Here is a 23187-nt window from a genome sequence, read left to right as displayed (position 1 = left end):
TTTGACGCTCATCTGGGTATCCCATAGGAAGTCTTTTCATTGTTGCAGTGATTTCAGCCAATTCCAAAACTTGTTGATTCTGTACAAGTTCATTTATTTACATCAATTCTAGATTCCATACTTAAATATACTTAATCCAAAAAAAATATGTAAGGCAGTCTTACGGGTGTGAGGACAAAACTGTTGGAACAGATCTTCAAATCCAAACGTCATACAGTTATGCAAAAACTGCAGGCTTACTCAACATCAGTTCCATCGTCTGTTGTACTTCATGAAACCAAACATCTATGTTTCTCCGTTCCTTTCTAAGAACAGTTTGTGGGAGAGCTCTCCAAATATTTATATCCCTTTGTTCTGCATCAGTCAACAAAACCAAATCTTCCCAAGGCTTGTGTCTCCCAGCCTCTGAGATGCTCAGATGTTAAGGATCTAAGGATTTGGTTGTGATGAGATGGGTTTTTGAGTTAAAATCTTTTAAGGAATTGTAAGAAAGTCCTTCTCCGGCGGGGGGGGCACTTGTAGTGAAGGCGGGAAAAAGACACGGAGGCTCGTCAAGGGCTTCATTAACGACTATTTTATTATAAGCAGATTCCAACTCAAGAGGATCAAACGGATCCTGTAATAAACGATCAGGCAACAAATGATATTTCTTAGGTCGAACAGTAGGAACCGCGCCGTGTTCTCCTAGAAGGGAGCTGGCCCAAATTTCCCCCGGTCTGTCATTTGACGTAAAGGCGCGCTCCTCACCGCACACACCGTGCCGCGGCACGGGTGGCGGGCCCAATCGCCCTCCAAAGGCCTCTTCTGATACTCTGGCCCGGGACGAATCACACGCCGCCTGCCCCCAGGATAATTCAGAGGGAAAACAAACACTTTCCATTCCAAGGGTTCAATACCTCTGCTTCTGATTCCCGTGAGGGACGGATCCGGTAATAGTCCCCCTCCTGTCATCAAGTTAGGAAATCCCGGTGTCGCTTCAGGCTTTTGGTTTTGGTTGAGAATGGGCTCAGTCTGCACCCCTCTATGCCTTGGTCTGTCAGTGCTCAAGTCCGTCCAAGTTCTAAACTCCCGCGCGCCTCTCTCCTCTTTTATCTCCTCCCACATAATTAGATCCTGCTCCTCCCCTCCTTCCTCCACAAGACACACCTCTTTGGCCCTCTCAGCCACCACCTCTGTCTGGTCCAGCTCTATTAGCACCCCTTCCACACATCCTCCTTCCTCTACGTCATCCTTTTTAACGGAGGACGGCACACTCCCTTGATCTCCTTCACAGGAATATGGGTTTTGTAATTAAGAAATGAGCCAGAGAGGTTCCATCTTGTTTCTTTGTATAAAGTATCTTTGCTATGCTGACAGGTTGTTTTCTTGGTGAGCAGAGAGAATGTTATTCTGATAGCCTGAGAAAAGGACTCGGTGTGATTAGATGGGAATTGTTGTGACTCTTTGATAAACTACAGTAACCCAAATAACATCTGGTGTTTATGGGAAAGAAGTCATGTGGTGCGACAGGACTGTTTGCCTAGTAACGAACTCTGATTGGATGACATCGTGGGAAGGTGTGATAAGCCCTTGCCAGTTACTCTTGAAAAAGGAACTTTTTGCCTATGGACATTGTCTTTCAAGACCGACCCTTCAGTCATTCAAGACCGACTCTTCATTCATTCGTGACACATGGGACTAACCTTTACTATACTGGATTACCCTTGGACTTATGGGCTTTTTCCTAAGGACTATGCATGGACTATTTCCTATGGACTGTTACCGATGGAATACTCTTTATGAACTTCTTTTCTTGAAATACTTCATATGGACTATACTCTTGGACTTTTCTAAAGACAATGGGACTTTTACTGAATTTTTCTTTTTAGTACAGGATTTTTGTTCTACAGGATCACTGAGGACTATAGCCTTTTAATAACCTACTTGTTACTGGACTGGAACTGTTTTTATTCTTTTTGGCTTTTTGTGTTTTTGTAAGGTTTTTGAACACTTTTCTATTTTTCATGTTTTCTTTGCCTCCCTACATCTTTGTAACTAACCAGCACAATGCTAGTTTATTTGCTTTGGTTTAATTTGGCTTTGATACCTAGTAACATGCTTATTCTTTAATAAATTAAAGATTATAAAACTCAATTGGTTTTCTGAACAGTACACTTGTCTTAGGGTCATCTGAGAGTGCTGCCTTGGCCTAGCTTACTTAGAGTCCTGCCTGTAGTGCAAGATAAGTCTCAGGACTACAAAGGCCACATGGTTTTATTTCAGTAATAGAGAAAGGGCACAAGGGCATCTTATGTGGGCAGACTTGTAAGAGGGAGTGTTGTAGCATGGCTAGCTGAGTTTGGACTCACTCAGCCCACTTTAGCATGTGCAAACTCCTGATTGCTCTCTGTCCAGGCTTACACGTGTGTTTTCGAACCCGTGTTTGCTGACATGGTGGCAGCTGCACGATGGACCGCGTGCTTGTTTTTGTAGTACCTCAGGATGACCAATCTTTGTTCTATCTGGCAGCTTAAGTGACTCTCATCCACAAGCTAAGTTTTCAAGCTAAGTTTTGATTGCAGTGGGACACTGATGCTTTAAGGAGCTAGGTGCATCCCTGAGTGTGAACAGTAGCTTCCTAGGAAATGCTGTTTGCCAGCAATTAGATCTAAAGGCTGTGGTGAGAGGTGTTAAATCTTCAGGCTGTGGTAATGTGTGTTAGAATCTGGGGTGCTCTTTTAAGAAAGAGATTCCCAGTGGGACAAGCAAACTCTTAGGAAACAATTGGATATAATCAATAGGCATGTGCAGGTTGTTACAACGTTGTAGTGAAGTAATTCTAAGATGCATGTCCTTTATTTTTGGAGTGCTTGCATTCAGTGCTGTCTCAGGTCATGCCCAGGATTTTAGGATCTGTTAGGGATGACCCTGTCTGTTTCAGTCTTTGATAGCAACCAGGTGGAGCAGCGTCATTTCATAATCTTAGGATTGCATGAATGACTCTGGCTACCTTGTTCTGGGACTTGCATCCAGCTTGTTTTGGCCTAAGCGTACTCCTATAATCTTAGGATTTGTCGGAGGACCTGGCCCTGTTTGTATCCAGCCTAGATCTGGGTCTCCCACTACGATCTTAGGATCTGTCAGGAGTACCTAGCTGCATCTGGCTTGGCCTAGAGTCATGCCCTATGATCTCAGCATCTGTCGGGATGACCTGGCCCTAGTGGTATCTATCTGCACCCAGCTCAGTCATTGATCATCTCTGTAACTTTAGGGTTCACAGAGTGGTCACAGTGTTCTTTTCTTTTCCTTTTGGACTTTTCAGTATTTTGGTTTTGCAGCTGTCTGTCCTCTCACATATCTTAGGATAACAGAGTGACAGCAGTTGGTCAAAGGTGCAGAGAAGATTTTTTATTTTATTTTGGTTTTGGCAGCTGACTGTCCTCTCACATATCTTAGGATAACAGAGTGACAGCAGTTGGTCAAAGGTGCAGAGAAGATTTTTAATTTTATTTTGGTTTTGGCAGCTGTCTGTCCTCTTTGCTGATCTTAGGATCACAGAGTGACAGCAGTTGGTCGAAGGTGCAGAGAAGATTTTTAATTTTTAAAATTTTCCTTGGAGTTGTGTTTTGTTTTTATTGCTGACCTAGCTTAGGCTAGATTGCCAGCAGAACATGGGGGAGGAAGAACAGTTGGCAGCCGTGGACAGAATCTTGGAAGTGGCTTCGGGATTTTTCAGGCAAGCCAAGCACAAAATTCAGGAAAAAGATTGGCTGATAAAACAGCTTTACCGGGAAAACTTACTTTTAAAATGTCTTCTAAGCACAGAACCTGGCTTGATGCAAAGGTTTTTCCAAGCTCAGCAGGGTCCATTTAAGGATTACTGTAACGGGACACTCCAGACAATTGGGAGCGATCCTGAGATGCAAAATGCTTGTGTGGAAAGAGTTAACAAGGCCCAGTGGAATTCTAATGAGCATTCCAGAGGAGACAGCGATTTATCATCCATCCAAACAGAGGATTTACAGGCCCCGGAGTCGCATGCAGAGAAGGCAGGAGGGAGAGACGTCACCCCGTCGAGCTATCTCCGTAGATGAATTAGCATCGGACAACGCAACTGAAAACTGCAGCGCACTGGAATGCAGCTGAGCACAACCCTCAGCTCTTCTTCAAAGCCCAGGACAGGTGAGAAGCTCTGAAATAATTCATGATGAGACTATGGGTTTGCCAGAAGAGGGAGAGCAAGGGATTTTCCAAAGCAGTCAAGCAATTGCTGTGACTGAGAGCCCTCACATCAGCTTAGAAGCAATAGCAGTACAAAACAAACAGTTTGCAGACCTCCCGGGGACTAAGCAACCAGTAACAGCGGGGTCAGGAGAAGTTCAAGGGGGAGTAAGATACCAGCAGGATGATGTAATGGAGACTCAGCTCAATTCTTTGCTAGGACTTGTGTCAGCAGATCTTGATACATATCAGATCTCAAACAACCCCCCTTCTCTCAGCCCAGAGAGAACGGTGAAATTGGATACTGTGAGATTGGTGGGCATTCCTTGGACTTCCTGGCGATTTAGCAGGGAAGCAATACTCCATAAGGGGGAACTAATTGGAGCAGGAGAGAACACATCAAAGCAGACCGAAGGAGATAAAGTACCTTTACCAGAGACGTTGAGTAATGCTACAGGAGGAGTTAATTGTACAGAGACCTTGCAGCATGTACTTTCACACTGTTTTAATGGTACAAGGGAATGTGATGCTAATTCTGTAAGCTTGGTTCAAGATAAGAAACTGCATTTAAACCTGTCGGGTTGTGAAACTGTTTCTAACACAACCAATGAAGGGGGAAGCGCTAACTTTTTGGGATTACAAAGTACTGATGTTTCTCCAGAGACTGAAATCATATCTGGAAACTTTGGCCCAGTACCACAGTTAATCTTCTCAGAAAGATCTTTAGAAAGAAAAGCAGAGGTTTGGGACCATACTGATTTTCAACAGCCTATTTTCCAAGGAAGTGGGGAGATATGCAGAGTACTCCCGAGGGAACTTTGATGCAACAGCGGCCTCTTGTGACCAAACCTGATAGCACAGCTAATTCAGCAATACAGGTTTTCAGGGGTGTGGCATTTCTGGACCAAGACGTTCCCAATATTGTACCTGTGGTAACAGAGGTAGACCAAGAGAATAATGAGCAAGGTGGAGGAAGTGATGAGGAGGTAGTTACTGGAATTGAAGACATTGATCAATTTAGCCCAGAACAGGTATTGGAATCTGTGTTAGCTAGTCACCAAATTGTTTTCTCTAATTCACCTGGAGAGTCTAATGTGGTCAAACATTCCATTAAGATGGTTTGACTGCTGTTTCTGTTCCTATGGACCTAAAAGGGACTAAGGGCAATTTAGTGTCTGGAACTGTTGAAAGTCTTATTTCACAAGGAGTGATTGAACCATGTAGAACAGCTGTATTCAATACTATTTCAATGTGTCAAGGCAAACACTGAGACAGAGACTATTCCTACAATCAATGTTGACACGTTAGTAGAAATTGTTGCAAACGCTGAATGCATTTCTGTGGTTGAAATAAAAGGAGGGCTTTATCAGATTTTAATTAAAGAGGAACATCGCCCTTACACGTCATTTACTTGCCCTAAGGGAATTTACCAACTCAGAAAATTAGCACCTGGAATGAAAAATACCTATGTTACTTTTCAGAAATTGGTTGATGAGTTGCTTGGTGACCTATATTACGCCCTTGCCTATGTAGACAACATTGTAATTCACATTGCTAAACTCATGGTAATTCAAACTGCATTTTCAGAACGTGGTTTGAGCGCGATTTTGCTTCAACCAGATGACACTAATTTTTACACCCCTTAGCTTATGTGGCCAGGACACTGAAGGAGAAAGAGAAAAAGTTTAATTGTAAGGAGGGAAATGCTTATTCGATTTTGTGGTCACTTCACATTTTCAGAATATATTTATGTACAAGGAAAGTGGTCGTTCAGGCCAACAAAAATGCTTTGACATTCTTAGAGAAACAGAGGCATCGAAGTCCAATATTAATGCAGTGGCATTTCAGATTGCAAAAATATGATTTTGATGTTGAACATCTACCTGGAAAGAAGGACTTGTTTTTTACTCTTTCTTTTGCATTACGTCAGCATTTATGTAGTTTCTCCCCAGTGTGAATCCTTTGATGTAACCTAAGGCCACCACTTTGACTAAAGCTCTTTCCACATTCCATGCATTTGTACGGTTTCTCCCCAGTGTGAATCCTTTGATGTAACCTAAGGCCACCACTGTAACTAAAGCTCTTTCCACATTCCATGCATTTGTACGGTTTCTCCCCAGTGTGAGTCCTTTCATGTGACCTAAGGCTCCCACTCAGACTAAAACTTTTTCCACATTCCATGCATTTATGTGGTTTCTCCCCAGTGTGAATCCTTTGATGTATCCTAAGGTGACTACTCTGACTGAAGCTCTTTCCACATTCCATGCATTTATGTGGTTTCTCCCCAGTGTGAATCCTTTGATGTAACCTAAGGCCACCACTGTAACTAAAGCTCTTTCCACATTCCATGCATTTGTACGGTTTCTCCCCAGTGTGAGTCCCTTCATGTGACCTAAGGTTACCACTCTGACTAAAACTTTTTCCACATTCCATGCATTTATGTGGTTTATCCCCAGTGTGAGTTTTTTCATGTTTCCTAAGGCCATCACTGTGACTAAAGCTCTTTCCACATTCCATACATTTATGTGGTTTCTCCCCAGTGTGAATCCTTTGATGTAATCTAAGGACACCACTCTGACTAAAGCTCTTTCCACATTCCATGCATTTGTGCGGTTTCTCCCCAGTGTGAGTTCTTTGATGGGAACTCAGATCACCGCTTTGACTGAAGCTCTTTCCACATTCCATGCATTTATGTGGTTTCTCCCCAGTGTGAATCCTTTCATGTGACCTAAGGTTACCACTCTGACTAAAACTTTTTCCACATTCCATGCATTTATGTGGTTTCTCCCCAGTGTGAATCCTTTCATGTGACCTAAGATGACTACTCTGAGTAAAGCTCTTTCCACATTCCATGCATTTATGTGGTTTCTCACCAGTGTGAATCCTTTCATGTGACCTAAGGTTACCACTCTGACTAAAACTTTTTCCACATTCCATGCATTTATGTGGTTTCTCCCCAGTGTGAGTTCCTTTGTGTATATGGAGGCTCTTGTTTCCACATTCCCTACGTGGATACAGTTTCTTCCCCGTGTGTGTTCTTTGGTGTCTACTGAGGTGACATGCATTTACGTGGTTTCTCCCCTGCGTCAGCCTTTTTATGTCAAATCCATGCCTGTCCACTCTGATTTTCAATTCCATGTTTTCTTGCTTGATTATGAGTTCCTGTCCAGGTTGCTTCAGATGTTGCTGGGCAATTCTTCTTCTCCTGTTCATCATCTGGTAGGTTAGAAGAAGAAAAAAACAGAGAAATAACCACTGTCAAAATCTGCAGGAAAAAGGAATGATGTGTTCGGATTCTGCCTGATTCACGGAGGAGCAAGGAAAGATAGCCAAAAAGGGAAGAGAATCAGGGAGGGGATGAGGCCGGACTGTAGGTTGTTCTTTTGGGCTTGAAGTTGGAAGGGCTCTTCACTGGGGAACCTTTTGGGGGAGGAGTAATGAAAGAAGGTTCATTTCCACACCCAAATAAGTACATCAAATTCAAAGTATACTAATTTTTTATTCCCTTCTCAAATTCTCCCCAAAGACTAGACTTACATTTCCAGAAAATTAGAAAGGAATTTCTCAAAGTTGCTTAAAGAGGAAACAAATATTTCAATTAAAGGATTGTTTAGCAGAAATGAATAACAAGGGGGGAAAGGACAGTGTTAGAAAGGAAGAGCAAAAGTGGATGAATGTGATGCAGCTAAATGATTGGACTCGAGAAGGGGTAAAGATCAGTGAGTGGTCAATGCAGGGAACTGACAAAGTCTGCAGAGATTATTATTCAGAAGGAGAAGAGAAAGGACAGGTCCATGAAATGGATGGGATGTAGAGTTTATAAAATGCTGTTACGGGTAGAGAAACATCAGGAATTTCTGAAAACAGGATAGGAAGCAGAGAGGGTCAGTGTAGGAATTAGGACTGGGAGCTGGTCGTGTTGCCGCTGTCTGTGGCTGAGGAGGATGAGAGAAGGGGTGTTTTGTGACTGGAGCTGGGTTGGTCCTGTGGGACGAGGCAGTGGATCGGAGCTGGCGCCCGAGCTCATATCGCGGGACTCGTATGAAGCTGCCTGCAGAACTCAGAAGAACAGCATGCTGGGGACCAAAAGCTGGGTGCCTCTGTTGGGAGTTTCTGCAAGTCCTCAGCGGGTCCTGCGTGGAAGTGAATGGGGGCTCAATGGGGCTAGGAAGCAGAGATGGTCAGGGAAATAGGTGCTGAGGCAATGGCATCTTAGAACTGCAGAGCTAGAAGGTAAGTGAACTCCCAACCTCTGGATCCAGAGTTAGATACCTAAACCAATGTGTATGGAAAGAGGGGAGGGAAGAATATACTGTAAATAATTATAAATGCTGCATATTCCAGTAGTATCTCGGTTTACAAAAATCACTGTTTCCTCTAGGACAGAATCCTGAAACTCCGGTCCGTGGTCCGGTGCCAGTCTGTGGCCTAAGCCTGACCAGGCATGTGCTCCCCCACGCCTTTCCACATGCACACAAGTGTATGTGCCCTGCACTGCCCGAACAGCCCTCCTTGAATAATGAATTAAATCAGATACAAGTTATTCTACTAGAGCCACAGATGTCACCAGGAGGTCTTCTCTGAAGTTCTGGAAACAGTCAGCAGGGACTCAAATAGGAAGGAGAAGTAGAGGTGGCAGAAAACTATTGCGGGGGAACGCTTCTTCCCAACGTTGCTAAGCTGTTGGCTGATTCTTCAGTGCAGAGAACGCTCTCCTGGTTGACGTCATAGCTGCTTCTGAGAGGAGGAGCTACTACCCATTCTTCCTCTTCCTCATAGTGATAGAGAGCTAACTTTAAACCCTTTCTTTGGGCCAATCCTAATGTGAACTTGTAAGCTTAATAAAAGAGAGTCCTCCTGGGGGCTTTGCCCCAGAGGATCTGTATGCAGAGTTGGATCCAGAGTTGTGTGAGGAGGACTCTGTTGGCAGACATCCTTGTGTGTGTGTCTAAACAAGAACATAGAGAACACCTTTTTCCTCTCCTTATCTCCTTCACAAGAAAAATACAAACAGGAGTTAATTCATGTCATGCAAAGGGAAAAACATTTTACTGCTAGATCTGAAACATCGTTGGAAAATTCTGCCCAAAATCAGCACAAATCGCTCTCCCTAAAAACTCAATTAAGGAATTTTTTTTAAAAAAAAAGGCAAAAAAATTTATTTTGGAGCAATGGAGCAAGCTCCAACAGGCAGTGAACCAGAAAAACAATACACTGGAAGATGATGCTGGAAGTTGAGCCCCTCAAGTGGGAAGGCGTCCAACATACTATTGAGGAAGAGCGGAGGACAAATGCAAGTAGCTCCAGAGCTAATGAAGTGGTTGGGCCAAAGCCGAAAGGATGCTCAGCTGTGGACGCACATGGAAGTGAAAGGAAAGTCCGATGCTGCAAAGAAAAATACTGCAAAAGAACCTGGAGTGTAAGATCTATGAACCTTGGTAAGCTGGATGTGGTCAAAATGACAAGAATAAACATTTTAGTGAACTAAAATGGATGGGAATGGGAGAATTCAATTCAGATGATTATCATATCTACTATTGTGGGCAAGAATCCCGTAGAAGGAATGGAGTAGCCCTCATAGTCAACAAAAGAGTGGGAAAAGCTGTACCGGGATACCATCTCAAAAATGATAGAATGATTTCAATACAAATCCAAAGCAGACCTTTCAACATCACAGTCATCCAAGTTTATGCACCAACCACCATTGCTGAAAAGGCTGAAATTGACCAATTCTATGAAGACCTACAACACCTTCTAGAACTGACACCAAAGAAAGATGTTCTTGTCATTATGGGGGACTGGAATGCTAAAGTAAGGAGTCAAGAGAGAAAAGGAACAACAGGTAAGTTTGGCCTTGCAGTTCAAAATGAAGCAAGGCAAAGTGTAATTGAGTTTTGTAATGGGAACAAGCTGGTCATCACAAACACTCTTTTCCAAATCATCATCAATGGAAAACTCAGCAGTGGCCAGAGGGCTGGAAAAGATCAGTCTACATCCCAATCCCAAAGAAGGACAGTGCCAAAGAATGCTCCAACTATACAATTGCACTCATTTCACACGCTAGCAAGGTTATGCTCAAAATCCTTCGAGGTAGGCTTCAGCAGTAAGTGGACCGAGAACTCCCAGAAGTACAAGCTGGATTTTGAAGGGGCAGAGGAACTCGAGACCAAATTGCTAACATGCGCTGGATTATGGAGAAAGCCAGAGAGTTCCAGAAAAACATCTACTTCTCCTTCATTGACTATGCAAACGCCTTTGGCTGTGTCGACCACAGCAAAGAATGGCAAGTCCTTAAAGAAATGGGAGTGCCTGACCACCTTATTTATCTCCTGAGAAACCTATATGTGGGACAGGAAGCCACAGTTAGAACTGGATATGGAACAACTGATTGATTCAAAATTGGGAAAGGAGTATGACAAGGCTGCATATTGTCCCCCTGCTTATTTAACTTATATGTAGAATACATTGTGAGAAAGGTCGGACTGGAGGAATCCCAAGCCGGAATTAAGATTGCCGGAAGAAATATCAACAACCTCAGATATGACAGAAAGTGAGGAGGAATTAAGAAACCTTGTAATGGGGGTGGGGGGAACAGAAGATGAGATGGTTGGCAGTGTCACTGAAGCGACCAACATGAATTTGGCCCAGCTCCAGGAGGCTGTGGAAGACAGGAGGGCCTGGCGTGCTCTGGTCTGTGGAGTCATGAAGAGTCGGACACGACTAAAAGACTAAACAACAACAACATAGAAATAATAATAGAAATAAATAAGAGTCTGGGGTCTAGGCAAAGAGAGGAGAGGGAGATGGAAAGAGAGGCAGGACTTCCTCTGATCAATTTAGGCGTGCCTTGGATTGCCCAGACCAAGAGGGAAACAAGGGCCAGGAGTAGGGGATAAAGATCATCCTGCCTGGATTGATGGGGGTGCCTACCCAGTTAGGACACCCGCTTTTGCAAAATGGCTTTTTAATAAAGGAGAGCTGCTTGTATTCATGGTTGTCTGGTTCTTGCATTTAAGTAACAAGGGTGTGAGCATTTCTCACTACTGGGGGCTCGTCCGGGATCCAAGTGTTCCACTGCTGAGAAAACAGGGAGACGCATTCCATCGATTTCAACAGCCTACTTTCCCTGGCGGGGACCTCGGCTGCGCAGATGAGATAACCCAAGATGTCCGACACCCCGGTGAAGGAGACCGGGAGAATTTGTTGGGCACAAATCTAACAACCAGGCCACTCCGTGCTCGGACCAAGGTAAGAAGAGGGGACTGTTAAGTATTGCCTTGGTGGTTGAGATTGGGACTGACGGACACGAGTGCGTGAAACACAAAGTCTTGGACACAAAGGGAGTCTGGAGTCTTGATCCCTGGTTCTGTTGTCTCCACGAGGATCGTCCAGCCAGGAAAAAGAGGAAATGGGACAAAGGAGAAAAGGGGAAACGCCGTCCCCCCACGTGGGATGTGAAAGGGAGAGAAAAGGAAGTGTTACATACAGCACTGATGTTACCTGTCTGTCATGGGTTTGGAGGGAAAGTTCCATCCTATGGGGAGTGGAAGGCGGGACATCAGGAGGAGGGGCTGTACTGTATATAAATGTGAAACCTGTGTGGTGAGAGAGACGCTGGGATGTGACGAAGCAGCAGCTGGGAAGAAGAAGCTGTTGTGGGAGTCTGTGTGTCAGACAGGGTACTACTGTGTGTCAGAGTACCAACCTGATAGGTTCAGGTGTCTGTTGGTTAGCCAGAACTGATAGGTTCAGGGTCTGTGCTTCAAGTTAAGGGTTCTGTGTGAACCAAACTGTATGCATGTATGAATGAGAATAAGCCACGTTACTATATTTTATACACCTGATCATTTTATTTTCCTGTGTGTTGTTTTAAATAAACCTTATTCTTTTTATTGTTTAAAAATCCATCCCTGGTCTGTGTGACTTCTTACAGGGAATGGTTGGTGGCAGCTTAGTTAACGTGTGGCAGATCCCAGTAGGTCTGGGTTTGTCACATTGATTGGTGGCAGCGGTGGGATACGACTGGTCCAGTTGTCCAGCGGTCCAGCAAAGCCTTGGCAAGTGTGCCCAGAGCAAGGGGGGTCTAGTCAGGGACAGTCTGAGGCGCGTAGGTAATCTTCTAGGTGTACCTCACGGGGAGGTGCGCTAGTAGAAGAACGTGCCAACTGGGGAGACTTAGATTAAGGTGCTCTGAGGCAGCCTAGTTTTGGCGGGAAAAAAGCTGAGGCAAAACTGCGTAGTAACAGTGATCTAGCTTGCCAGCTGAGAGGCCCAGCAGAGGGGGGTAGGCTCTGACTCGATACTGTTGCAAGTTTAGTGCTGAAGAACAGCAGCAATCTCTAGGGAAAGCTGGTTCTGAGGCAAGAAGGAAAAAAGTGGTCGTTTTATTTTGAGGCTTGACTTTTTAAAGCAGCCTGTTCTGAGGGGGGATTATGCCCTTGACTCGAAGCCAGATGGCAGAAATGAGTGAAGTGAAAGACCCCCAGATTGACCAAGGTTCTGAGGATGAATTTGGCTCAGTGCAAGGTGACAGCACAGGAGAGCAGAACCCAGAACTTAGAAAATTGCTCATAGCCCAACAGCATGAACTGAGGATGAGGCAATTTGAAATGGAGGAAAGGGAAAGAGAGAAACAGAGACAATTTGAATTGGCATTGGAGAGAGAGAAAATGGCGTTTGAATTAAGAAAATTGGAACTGATGAACCAGAACAATAATAACAATAGGGATTCTGAGGGAGGCCAATTGTCTAAAGCTGACCTGAAGAAATTCCCTGTGTACCACAAGGGAGATTGTCCTGAGGTGTTCTTTTCCTTAGTGGAAAGAGCGTTTGTGGACTTCTCAGTGAGGGAAACTGAGAAGATGACCATCATGCGATCTTTAATCAGTGGTAGTCTGGCTGAGGTCTATGCCGAGATGCCTGAGGAACTGATGAAAGATTTTGCAGAGTTTAAAAAACTGGTGTTTGCAAGACATGGGATAAATGCGGAGCAGCTGAGACAAAGATTCAGGTCCCTCACCAAGAAACCAGAACAGACTTTTACCCAAGTGGGGGCCCAATTGGTGAGGCTGCTTGAGAAATGGCTATCTCAGGAGGGGACAGAGACCTATGAGCAGCTTAAAGACTTGATAGCACTGGAACAGTTCTATTCAGTCCTGCATGGGGAATTGAAATTCCAGGTGAGGGAAAGGAAACCGAAATCTGTGGCAGCAGCCGCAGAGATCGCAGATTTTATTTCCCAAATAAGAAAGCCCTTGGGTGAGGGGAAATCTGTAGGTAAACCCAAAGAAACCTACAGCAAGTACTCTCAGGGACCAGGGAAAAACCAGCAAGGGGGAGGGGCCCATGGTGAAGGGAAGCCCTCAGACATGAAACCAAGACCTCAGATTTTGGAGGGAAAACCAAAACAAGATGAGAGAGAATCAAAATACACCAGAAAATGTTATTTCTGTCAGGGAAAGGGTCATCTAATCTCAGAGTGTGAGAAATTGAAGCAGCTAAAAGGAATGGTGCCTCAGGATTCTAGTGGAACCAAGCCAAAAGCTGTGTTCTGTGTCCAGAAAGAGCAAGGCTCATTGTCACTGAGGGAGCCTGTTGCCATGGCTACTCAGTCTGGAACAGCTACCTCTGCTGAGCAGGCTGAGGAAAATGTTCCTCTTATGGAGGTAAAGCGCTGCTTGCTGGTGAAAACAGATTCTCAGTTGTTTGAGACAGCAGGGGTGGACGTAGGAATACTTGACCGTCAGTATAGGGGGCTGCGGGACACTTGTTCCCAGGTAACCCTGTGCCATCCAGATATCATTCCTAGGGAGTATATAATCCCAAATGAGAGCATGAAGGTGGCAGGGATTGAGGGGCAGGTAATCTCTCTGCCAGTAGCAGAGGTACCTGTCAACTTTCAAGGCTGGAGGGGAGTTTGGCGGCTAGCGATTTCATCGACTCTGCCAGCAGCCGTGCTCGTGGGAAATGACCTGGCTGAACATGTGAAACGGGTGCTAGTGATTACACGCTCACAAGCCACCACAGGGACAGTTCAGGGGGGTAATGATGAGCCAGAGACGGAAGCAGGGGGGAGTTCAGAAGCTGTGGTGGAAACCTTAACCACAGACAGCAGATTTGGACAGGAGCAAAAGGCAGACGCCACTCTCCAAAAGTGTTTTGAACAGGTGACTGACGCCCAGCTAACACCTGAAACCCCAGTGAAATTTCTGGAGAAAAAGGGGATTTTATATAGAGAAACCCTGAGGAATATCTCAAAAGGGGGAGATGGGATCAGAAGTCAGCTAGTGGTGCCTGAAAAGTATCGCCCCATGATCTTACAAAGGGGGCACTCTGACATGTTTGCTGCACACTTAAGGGCTTACTTGGCAGAGAATCCAAACAATTGGGACCAGAAGCTGCAATCCCTTTTGTTTGCTTATCGATCAGTGCCACAAGCCAGTACCGGGTTCAGTCCGTTTGAACTTTTATTTGGGAGAAGGGTGAAAGGGCCCCTTGATTTGATCAAACAAAATTGGGAGCAGATCACCCAGGATGACCCACAAGACGTTGTGACATACATAGACACCTTGATGAATGACCTAAAGAGAAATCTAGAGCTGGCAGCAGAAAACCTGCAAGCTCAGAAGGTCAGACAGAAAACATGGTATGACCACAAAGCTAGAGAGAGGCACTTTGACCCAGGGGAGGAAGTGCTTTGGCTTAGGCCCTGCAGAGAGAATAAACTGCAGCTCAAATGGGCAGGACCATATAGGGTCATTTCCAAGATGTCAGACCTGAACTACCTAATAGAGCAGGAGGAGAACCAAGCAAGGAGGGTGGTTCATGTGAATGCCCTAAAACCCTACTACAGAGGGGAACAGAGGGTTTTATTCGCGATAAAAGCAGCTGAGAGTGAGGAAGCTGAATTACCCTTCTGGGAGGGTAGAGGGGAAGTAAAATACAACCCAGGGGAGGTAAAGATTAGTCCTGCACTCACCCAAGACCAGCAGCAAGAACTAAAAATGCTGCTTAGCAAATATCAACAGGTGTTTTCCAACAAGCCGGGGATAGTGAAGGGAGTGATGCATCGGATCCACACAGGGGATGCACCCCCGCAGGCAGTATCCCCATACCGAGTAACGGGACCCTATAGGGACAAGGTGCGGAAGGAGCTGGACGAGATGCTGAGGGAGAACATAATCGTCCCCTCTTCTAGTCCTTGGTCCTCTCCGATAGTCCTTGTGGACAAGCCTGATGGGAGCATTAGGTTTTGTGTCGATTACAGGAAATTAAACCGTGTAACCACTCCTGATGCCTACCCAATGCCCAGGCTAGACAACCTGATTGAAACCATAGGGGGTTGTCGGTTCATCTCATCATTGGACCTGGTAAAGGGATATTGGCAATTAAGAATTGATCCCAGGGATCAAGAAAAAACTGCCTTTTGCAGCCCTTTTGGTCTCTATGAGTTTCGAGTCCTGAGCTTTGGTCTCAGAAATGCACCAGCCACATTCCAAAGGCTGATGGACCAGACCTTGGCAGGGCTCAGTGACTTTACAGTGGCCTACATTGACGACATAGGGATCTTCAGTAATACCTGGGAAGATCACCTGATACACCTGGAGTTAGTGCTGCAGAGGTTAAGTGCAGCAGGGCTCACAGTAAAGGCCAGCAAGTGTCAGCTGGGTAGCCCAGAAATAAAATACTTGGGTCACATGGTAGGGGGAGGAGTGATAAAACCCCTGGAGGCCAAAATAGAAGCTGTTCGTGATTGGCCCAGACCCAACACCAAGAAAAAAGTCAAATCATTTCTTGGGTTGGTGGGCTACTACAGAAAGTTCATCCCGAGGTTTAGCGAGATTGCGGCTCCGCTGACCGATCTGACGAGGAAGAAGGCTGATGACCGCATCCCGTGGACCAGCGACTGTGAGGCGGCGTTCCAGAGGTTGAAGGAGGCGTTAATCAACTATCCAGTCCTGCGGGCTCCAGACTTCGACCGGGAGTTCATCATCTACACCGACGCGTCTAACAGCGGGGTAGGAGCAGTTCTGTGCCAGGAGGATGAGAATGGTGACCAGCATCCAGTATCCTACCTGAGTAGGAAACTTCAAAAAGGTGAGAGACATTTGGCAACCGTGGAGAAGGAGTGTTTGGCCATAGTCTACGCGATCCGGAAGGCCAAGCCTTACATCTGGGGAAGACATTTTATTCTGTGTACTGACCATTCACCATTGCAATGGTTAAAGACAATGAAAACCCACAATAGCAAACTTATGAGGTGGGCTTTAAACCTACAGGACTATGACTTTGAAGTGAAGGTGGTCAGAGGGTCAGTGAACTGTGTTGCTGACGCCTTATCAAGAAGACCTGAAGAATGAAGACGGCGAAAGAAACATGGACTATGTGTATATAATGATGACAAAAAGTAAAATGTACCTGTTTTTTGAATTTGGTTTGTATGAATAAAGGTAAATTGATGTAATGTATATGGTAAATGTTTAAATGCCTATTTGCTATGGTTAACTTAGAGTGTAAGGATAAGTAAGTATTATATGGTATGTATAACTGTTGTTGTATGTTTTATTCAGGTTGTTTTTTGGGTAAAAGCACCTTAGCTTTCCCCCTACAAAACAACTTATAAAGAGGGGAGGTGTTACATACAGCACTGATGTTACCTGTCTGTCATGGGTTTGGAGGGAAAGTTCCATCCTATGGGGAGTGGAAGGCGGGACATCAGGAGGAGGGGCTGTACTGTATATAAATGTGAAACCTGTGTGGTGAGAGAGACGCTGGGATGTGACGAAGCAGCAGCTGGGAAGAAGAAGCTGTTGTGGGAGTCTGTGTGTCAGACAGGGTACTACTGTGTGTCAGAGTACCAACCTGATAGGTTCAGGTGTCTGTTGGTTAGCCAGAACTGATAGGTTCAGGGTCTGTGCTTCAAGTTAAGGGTTCTGTGTGAACCAAACTGTATGCATGTATGAATGAGAATAAGCCACGTTACTATATTTTATACACCTGATCATTTTATTTTCCTGTGTGTTGTTTTAAATAAACCTTATTCTTTTTATTGTTTAAAAATCCATCCCTGGTCTGTGTGACTTCTTACAGGGAATGGTTGGTGGCAGCTTAGTTAACGTGTGGCAGATCCCAGTAGGTCTGGGTTTGTCACAGGAAGGATATAGAAATAAGAAGGACCAGGAGCAGAGAGTGAGAGAGTGAGTGAGTGAGTGTGTGTGTGTGTGTGTGAGCGAGAGAGAGAGAGAAGTGGAGGCCAGAACGGCAGAGGTGAAGAGAGTAAGCAATTGCTAGAAGAGTGGGAAGGTTGATATCAAGAGATGAGGCAGGAAGGGGAAGGAACCATTACTCAGCCAGGAAACCTTTCTACTGGGGTAAATGGGAGAGAAGAGGATGGGGCCGAAAGAGAGAGGAAGAGGGGAAGCAAACAAGAAAGGAAAAAACAGAGGACTTAGAACGGAAGAACCTTCCCCCACGCAGGGTGTGTGGAAATGTCTTCCCAGAGGAGATGATGGGAGGGGGAGAGCGGTGGACGGGGGAGACGTTGTGCCTCTTGCATCGGATGCCAAGGAAACCATACCCTTGAACACCAGCACTCTGCACATGTTCAAAGAAGACCTGTGGTGTCACGGATGGAGTACCAGACTGGAAACCAGGAGACCTGGGTCCAAATCCCTGCTGGGACAGGGAAACGGAGAGGAGAGAGTGGGGGGGGGGCAAGGCTCCTTAAGCCACCCCTTGAAATGTCACTGACCTTGCAAACGTTCGGAGGGATGTGGGATATGGGTTCTTTCTAATGGGTCCCAAAAACAGCAGAGAGAAATCACTCTCACTCCGTCTCACTCCTTCCTAGGAGAAAAGGAGAAAGAAAACATCAGCCTGGAGGCTTTACGGATAAAGCAAATCAAAAACATTTCCATCCGAGATGTGCCTTCCTCGTGTTTCTATTAAACGGGGCCACATCCCCATCTCCCTCTCCTTCTCCCTCTCTAGTCAGGCGTAACTTCCCTCTGAAACATGCAATGAAAGTAGCAGAATACAAGAGGGCAGGTCTCTGACGGTCGATTTAAAATATTTTTATCTTGCCTTTCTCATGAAAAAAAAGGTTGCAAGATAGCTTACGTGCCTCAGAAAAAGGCAACATTTAAAAGTGAAAAACAGCAAGACTACAAACCTTAAAATGAATCAAACCGAAGCTGCACTTAGGATATTAAACGAAATCAACATCGAGAAAATGCCAGAGCCCCGTGCGATGGAGCGGAGCGGACCCTCTGTTTCACGGGAGCATCTGTAATTCGAATTGTAGTTCTTATTATTTCGGGATTATTTGTACGTGCTATATTTAGACTTTGGCCTCTGTGTGTCGCCTATCGTTCAGGAAAGGCTAAACCACGAGGAGCAGATTTAGATTCAGCATCATTTCTATTGTCAGAATTTTAAAAGGAGGGGGGAGTGATACCTGGATATAGAAGAAATTTTTATTTATGGTCTAGGGAGTAGAAAAGTTTATTCTACATATTATATTTTTAGCCACATTCCTATTCTTTTGGTATTTGCCTTAAGTCAAAAGGGAGTGTCTCCCTTAAGTCAAAAGTTTCCCACTATTTATTTAAAATATATTTGCCCTGCCTTTCTCCTTAAAAAGGACCCAAGACAGCTTAGGTACATCATTAAAAGGGAACATTTAAAAGTGAAAAACAGCAAGACTACAAACCTTAAAATGAATCAAACCGAAGCTGCACTAAGGATGGTAAACGAAATCAAGCTCTAATAAAACACCAATCCCCCCCCCCCCGTACGATGGAGCGGACCGAGGGCTGGACCGGACCCTCTGCTCTCACGGGACCCTTTGCTATTTTCGGTCCCTTCGAGGATCCCAACGCGGGGGGGGGCGTCTCCAAAGGGGCTCCTCGGCCTCCGTGGCCCCTCCGTGGGCCAAGGGCCCTGTGTGTCTTGGGGTTGCCCACCCAGGGCGGGCCGAGTTCAGGTCTCAGGACTTTTCTCGCCTGCTGTCTTGCACCCCCTTGGGGCTCCCTGCTCTTCCTTTGGAGCTCACCACCAACTTCACAGGGCCTTGGAGGGGCAGCAACCGAGGGTGGGTGGGTGGGGGGTCTTGGTGTCTGGGCTGCCCCTGCTGGAAAGCAAAGCGTTTTGTGATTCCCTTGGTCTGGAAGGGACCCTTCGGAGCCATTCACTCTGCAAAAGGCCCGCCGGGAGAGGGAAACCCTGCAGATCCAGAGGGGCTGGGTGGCCTTAATATCCGGTCCTTCTCTCCTCCTGCCCTCCCTGTGGAAGGACCGGAGCCTCTTCCCAAAGCCCCTTCTTTCCTCCACCCTACGGAGGGCTGCGAAGGGGAGGCAGGAGGGCGAATCCCTAGGAGGAAGAAGGAGGATTCGGGGGGGGGGGGCAGGTCTTTTGCACAGCCGACGGCCCTGAATGGCGCCTCCGGGACCCAAAGACCAGAAGAGTTTTGGCCCTGCGGGAAGAAGGAGGACGTCCAAGGGGAGACCCTTCCCTGGGCAGAAATCGACCCCCCTTTCAGCCCTCCCCCCCCACCACCATAGGAAAGATTCCCATGGAGGAAAGTCCACCCCTCTTCTCTCTCTCTCTCTCTCCCTCCTCCTCTCCCACAAAAACACACACACGCACACACACAAAAACACACACACACAAAAAGAGAGATAGAGTCCCTTGGAGGGGGGGAGGAACCGAGAGCGACGAAAACAGAGAAGAGAAGGAGCTCCTCCCCTTTCTTTTTCTTTTTCCGCCTTTCTCCCAACCGGAAGCGGAAGCAGTGAGAGGCCCCGTCTGTCTCCTCCCGTCTCTATGGTCTCTTTCGGGGGGCGGGGGCGCAAGTGCAGAGGATTTTCTCGGCCTCGGGACCAGCAAGGAGGTGAGCATAATATTGGGGGGGGGGGTTTCCTTCAAAAAAAGGGAAGGCAAATTCCGAGGGGGGAGGGAGGGGGGGTTCTTCTTCTCCTTTCCACCCCCCCCGGATGGCAAATAATCCAAACCCCCCCCCCCCATTTTCCTGGACGGACCTGAATTGCAAACCTTTCCTTCAGACTCTCTTCGTTGGGGATCTTGGGGGGGGGTGTCGAGCTATTCCCCCCCATGTTTCCCTCCCAGGTTAGAATCTCATCCTCCCCCCCTTTCTCTGCCTCGGCCCCCCTTTTCTGCCCCCCCTTCCGTCTCCCCCCCTTACTCTTCCCCCCCCCCCAGGGAATCGCAGCTTTTTTGGGGAACCAAGAGGGAGAATCTGGCAGAGTTTGGATTAATCCTTCTTTGACTCAGGGGGTGTCTTCAAACATGGGGGGGGGGGACTGACAGGAGAAGGAAGGAAATCCTCAGAGCTAGAAAGATCTGAAGAAGGAAGGTGTGTGTGTGTGGGGGGGGTCAGCTGGGAGGGAGGGGGCCGGTCACAGATCCCCCCCCCCCGACACACACACACACAGTCATTTTCGGATGGTTGAGGAGGTTTTCCTTCTGTGGCTCTTCTAGAGAGGATCCAGGAGGGAGGAGGGCCCAAAAAAATAAAATAAAATCGATTTCCTTAGGGGGGGCCCTTTTATCGCTTCCTACCAAAGAGGAGCAGCCTCTGTGAAGCAACACCAGGAAACCCGGATAGAGCTTCTCTTCCATAAATTCTCCTCAAGAGGCAGAACAACAACACATCCCTAAATTCGTTCTCTGTGAACCCCTAGATTGCAACTGCTATGGGAGGCCATGAATCAAATCGATTTCTTTCTTTTTTTTAATTCAAGGAATTGGTCTCTGGGTTTGCCAGTTCCCCTTTTCTGGATTGGGAGTGTGGACCCTCTGCCTCTTCTGTCCCGGCCTGCAGAGGGGAGAATATTTTCGAACCTTTTTTTCTCATGGTTTCCCCTTTCAGGTGCTGGTGTTCTTTCTTTCAGGAGCTGACTTCGTACTTCCTCAGGAGAAAACGGGATCTTCTGCATCCAGGCCAGAGAGCTCCGCCCGCGGGTGTCATCCTTGAGATTTCTGGAAAACAAGACGGTCTCTCCAGGTGAGGGTTTTGGGCCTCCTGGGTATAAATATGTGGGGGAAAAAACAAAAGGGTCCCTTACAGATAGTTGGGGGTCTTCCCACCTCCCCTTGATGACCTTCCTGTAGGATTCCCCCGCACTGTCTGGGAGAAAGTGTATTTCAAATTCATTATCTCATTAATATATTTATGTTACCAAGCAGGGCCCAGATGTATGGACTTCAGCTTCCGTCTCCCTGCTGGGTTTTATGTTTCAAATATTTTGGAGTGCTCCAACCCTGGAGGCTTTCAAGAAAAACCTAGCTCCTCACCTCGCAAATCTGCTTGGACTATATTCCTGCCTTGAGCAGGGGGTTGGACTTGATGGTTCACTTTTCCATTATTTTATGGTTCTATTTGTGTTTGGCCTGTGGGCAGCATTCCTAAATAGGCCACCTGCTAGTTGAAAGGCTGGAAGGTGTGAAATATAGGCCTCTGACTTAATACAAAGGCCAAGAGAGAATTAATACAGTGGTGCCTCGCATAGCAGTCGCTCCGTTTTACGACAAAATTGCTTTGCGATGGACTTTTTGCCATTGCAAGAGCGATCACTTTGCGATGGCCCCTATGGGGAAAATTCGCTTTTCAATGATCGCGGGGAAGCGATCATCGCAAAGCTCCCTCCGATCAGCTGTGTGAAAATGAGGAAGCGATCATCGCAAAGCCCCCATTTTCACACTGCTGATTGGCGGTTCCAAAATGGCCGCTGGGTAAACAAAATAGCCGCCCGCTGTTTTGCCTCGCTTTAGAGGCAGCGAAAATGGCCAGCACAATGGAGGATTTTCACATAAGGTGAGTTTTTAAGCCCATAGGAATGCATTAAACGCGTTTTAATGCGTTTCTATGGGCTTTTTAAAATAGCTTAACGATGAAATCGCATAGCAGGCACCACTGTATAGGAAATAACATGTAGAATAAGATTTTGTACTTCAAGACCAGGAATGAAACTTCTTTCAGCCATATCCAGGTATCACTCCCCACTTTTTGAGTTCTGTCAATTGAAACAGCGCTGAATTGAAATCTGCTCCTCTTTGCAAAGCCATTCCTGGGCTTGGAGATGAACGAAAAGCAACACACAAAGACCAAAGTCTAGATAGAACACGTACAAACAATCCCCAAATAATAGGAACCACAATTCCAATTACAACGTATTGTCGGGTGGAGAACTCCAGCATCCATGAAGTTATCCAAGCCCAATCCTGGGAACCTGAATTCAACTCTTTTATCCCTATCCGCACAATTCCTGCCAATCAACACTGCTAACAGATCATGATCCCATGCTGGTCTGGGTTTTCCTCTGAGGAGACCCCTCCCCGACTTTCTCCTGAATCCTGTAGGCCTCGGTGGCTGTGGGGAAAAGAAAGGAAGGAGAGAAGGGAAACTGGCTCTTTCCCCCTCCCTCTCCCCTCACACAAGGGGTTCCCCCAAATTCCAGACTCCCCCTTCTGCAGAAGTGGGAAAAGGAGTTTTAAGGCTGCAACGCCCTGGGTGGGAAGCGGGGGCAGGGTGTCTCTGCAGGAGGAAGAGGAGGCAGAGGAAGGTTTGGGGGCAGAGAGAGATGGGTCGGAGCGGGGCCAGAAAGGGGGCTCGGCAGAGAAATTGGGGTGAAGGCAGAGACTCCAGCCTGGGAGGGAGGAGAGAGGAAACATCGGGGTGGGGGGAAGATATGGAAGGGCTTGGCTGGAAGGGAAGGTCTTACGTTGGCCACGTAGGCTGATCTCTCCAAGTGGATGATGATGATGAAGAAGACCAGGACGGAGAATCTGGCAGGATTTGGTTATTTTTATTTTATATATATACTGCTGCCCCTCTGGCTAGAGGCCACTCTGGCAGTCTTACAGGATGTGGGGGGGGGGCAGGAGAAGGAAGGAAATCTTCAAAGCCAGAATGATCTGATGATGGAGACTCTCCCCCTGAATTTGACACTAAAACTTTACAATGCTCTA

The 23187-nt window shown here is 46.4% G+C and overlaps 2 protein-coding genes across 25 annotated transcripts in view; one reads left to right on the top strand and one right to left on the bottom strand.

Annotated features, from left to right (window-relative positions):
* LOC144587208 (uncharacterized) overlaps positions 1-23187 on the top strand; it is a 182042-nt gene that overhangs the window by 130932 nt on the left and 27923 nt on the right. For 6 of the 21 annotated variants that reach the window (XM_078387044.1, XM_078387040.1, XM_078387032.1 and 3 more), the window contains exons 1-2: positions 19958-20089; positions 21111-21223. The gene's annotated coding sequence lies outside the window, so the exon portion shown is untranslated. Of the gene's footprint in view, positions 1-19957; positions 20090-20506; positions 21224-23187 lie in introns of those variants that run through there. The other 15 variants (XM_078387043.1, XM_078387041.1, XM_078387031.1 and 12 more) reach the window with 8 other exon arrangements.
* On the bottom strand, positions 5870-19958 carry LOC144587250 (uncharacterized). Of its 4 annotated transcripts, none has more exons than XM_078387242.1 (4): positions 18911-19958; positions 18371-18484; positions 17951-18045; positions 5870-7416 (listed from the first exon to the last, which is right to left on the bottom strand). In XM_078387242.1, exon 4 carries the CDS (start codon positions 7414-7416, stop codon positions 6127-6129), a length of 1290 nt encoding a protein of 429 aa, XP_078243368.1. In that variant the 5' UTR covers positions 17951-18045; positions 18371-18484; positions 18911-19958; the 3' UTR covers positions 5870-6126. The 4 variants fall into 4 exon arrangements, with proteins under 4 accessions (XP_078243368.1, XP_078243369.1, XP_078243367.1 ...); XM_078387243.1 differs by having other exon boundaries at positions 17951-18041; XM_078387241.1 differs by having other exon boundaries at positions 18371-19958.

The sequence above is a fragment of the Pogona vitticeps genome, chromosome 2 (assembly GCF_051106095.1).
Source record: "Pogona vitticeps strain Pit_001003342236 chromosome 2, PviZW2.1, whole genome shotgun sequence".
NCBI classification, from domain to species: Eukaryota; Metazoa; Chordata; class Lepidosauria; order Squamata; family Agamidae; genus Pogona; species Pogona vitticeps.
The sequence above is the reverse complement of the archived record's forward strand: the minus strand, read 5'-3'. Positions and strand labels throughout refer to the sequence as shown.

Bases quoted from the DNA above. Each gene is read 5' to 3' on its own strand.
- LOC144587250 (XM_078387241.1), bottom strand. From the start codon at position 7,416: ATGATGAACAGGAGAAGAAGAATTGCCCAGCAACATCTGAAGCAACCT.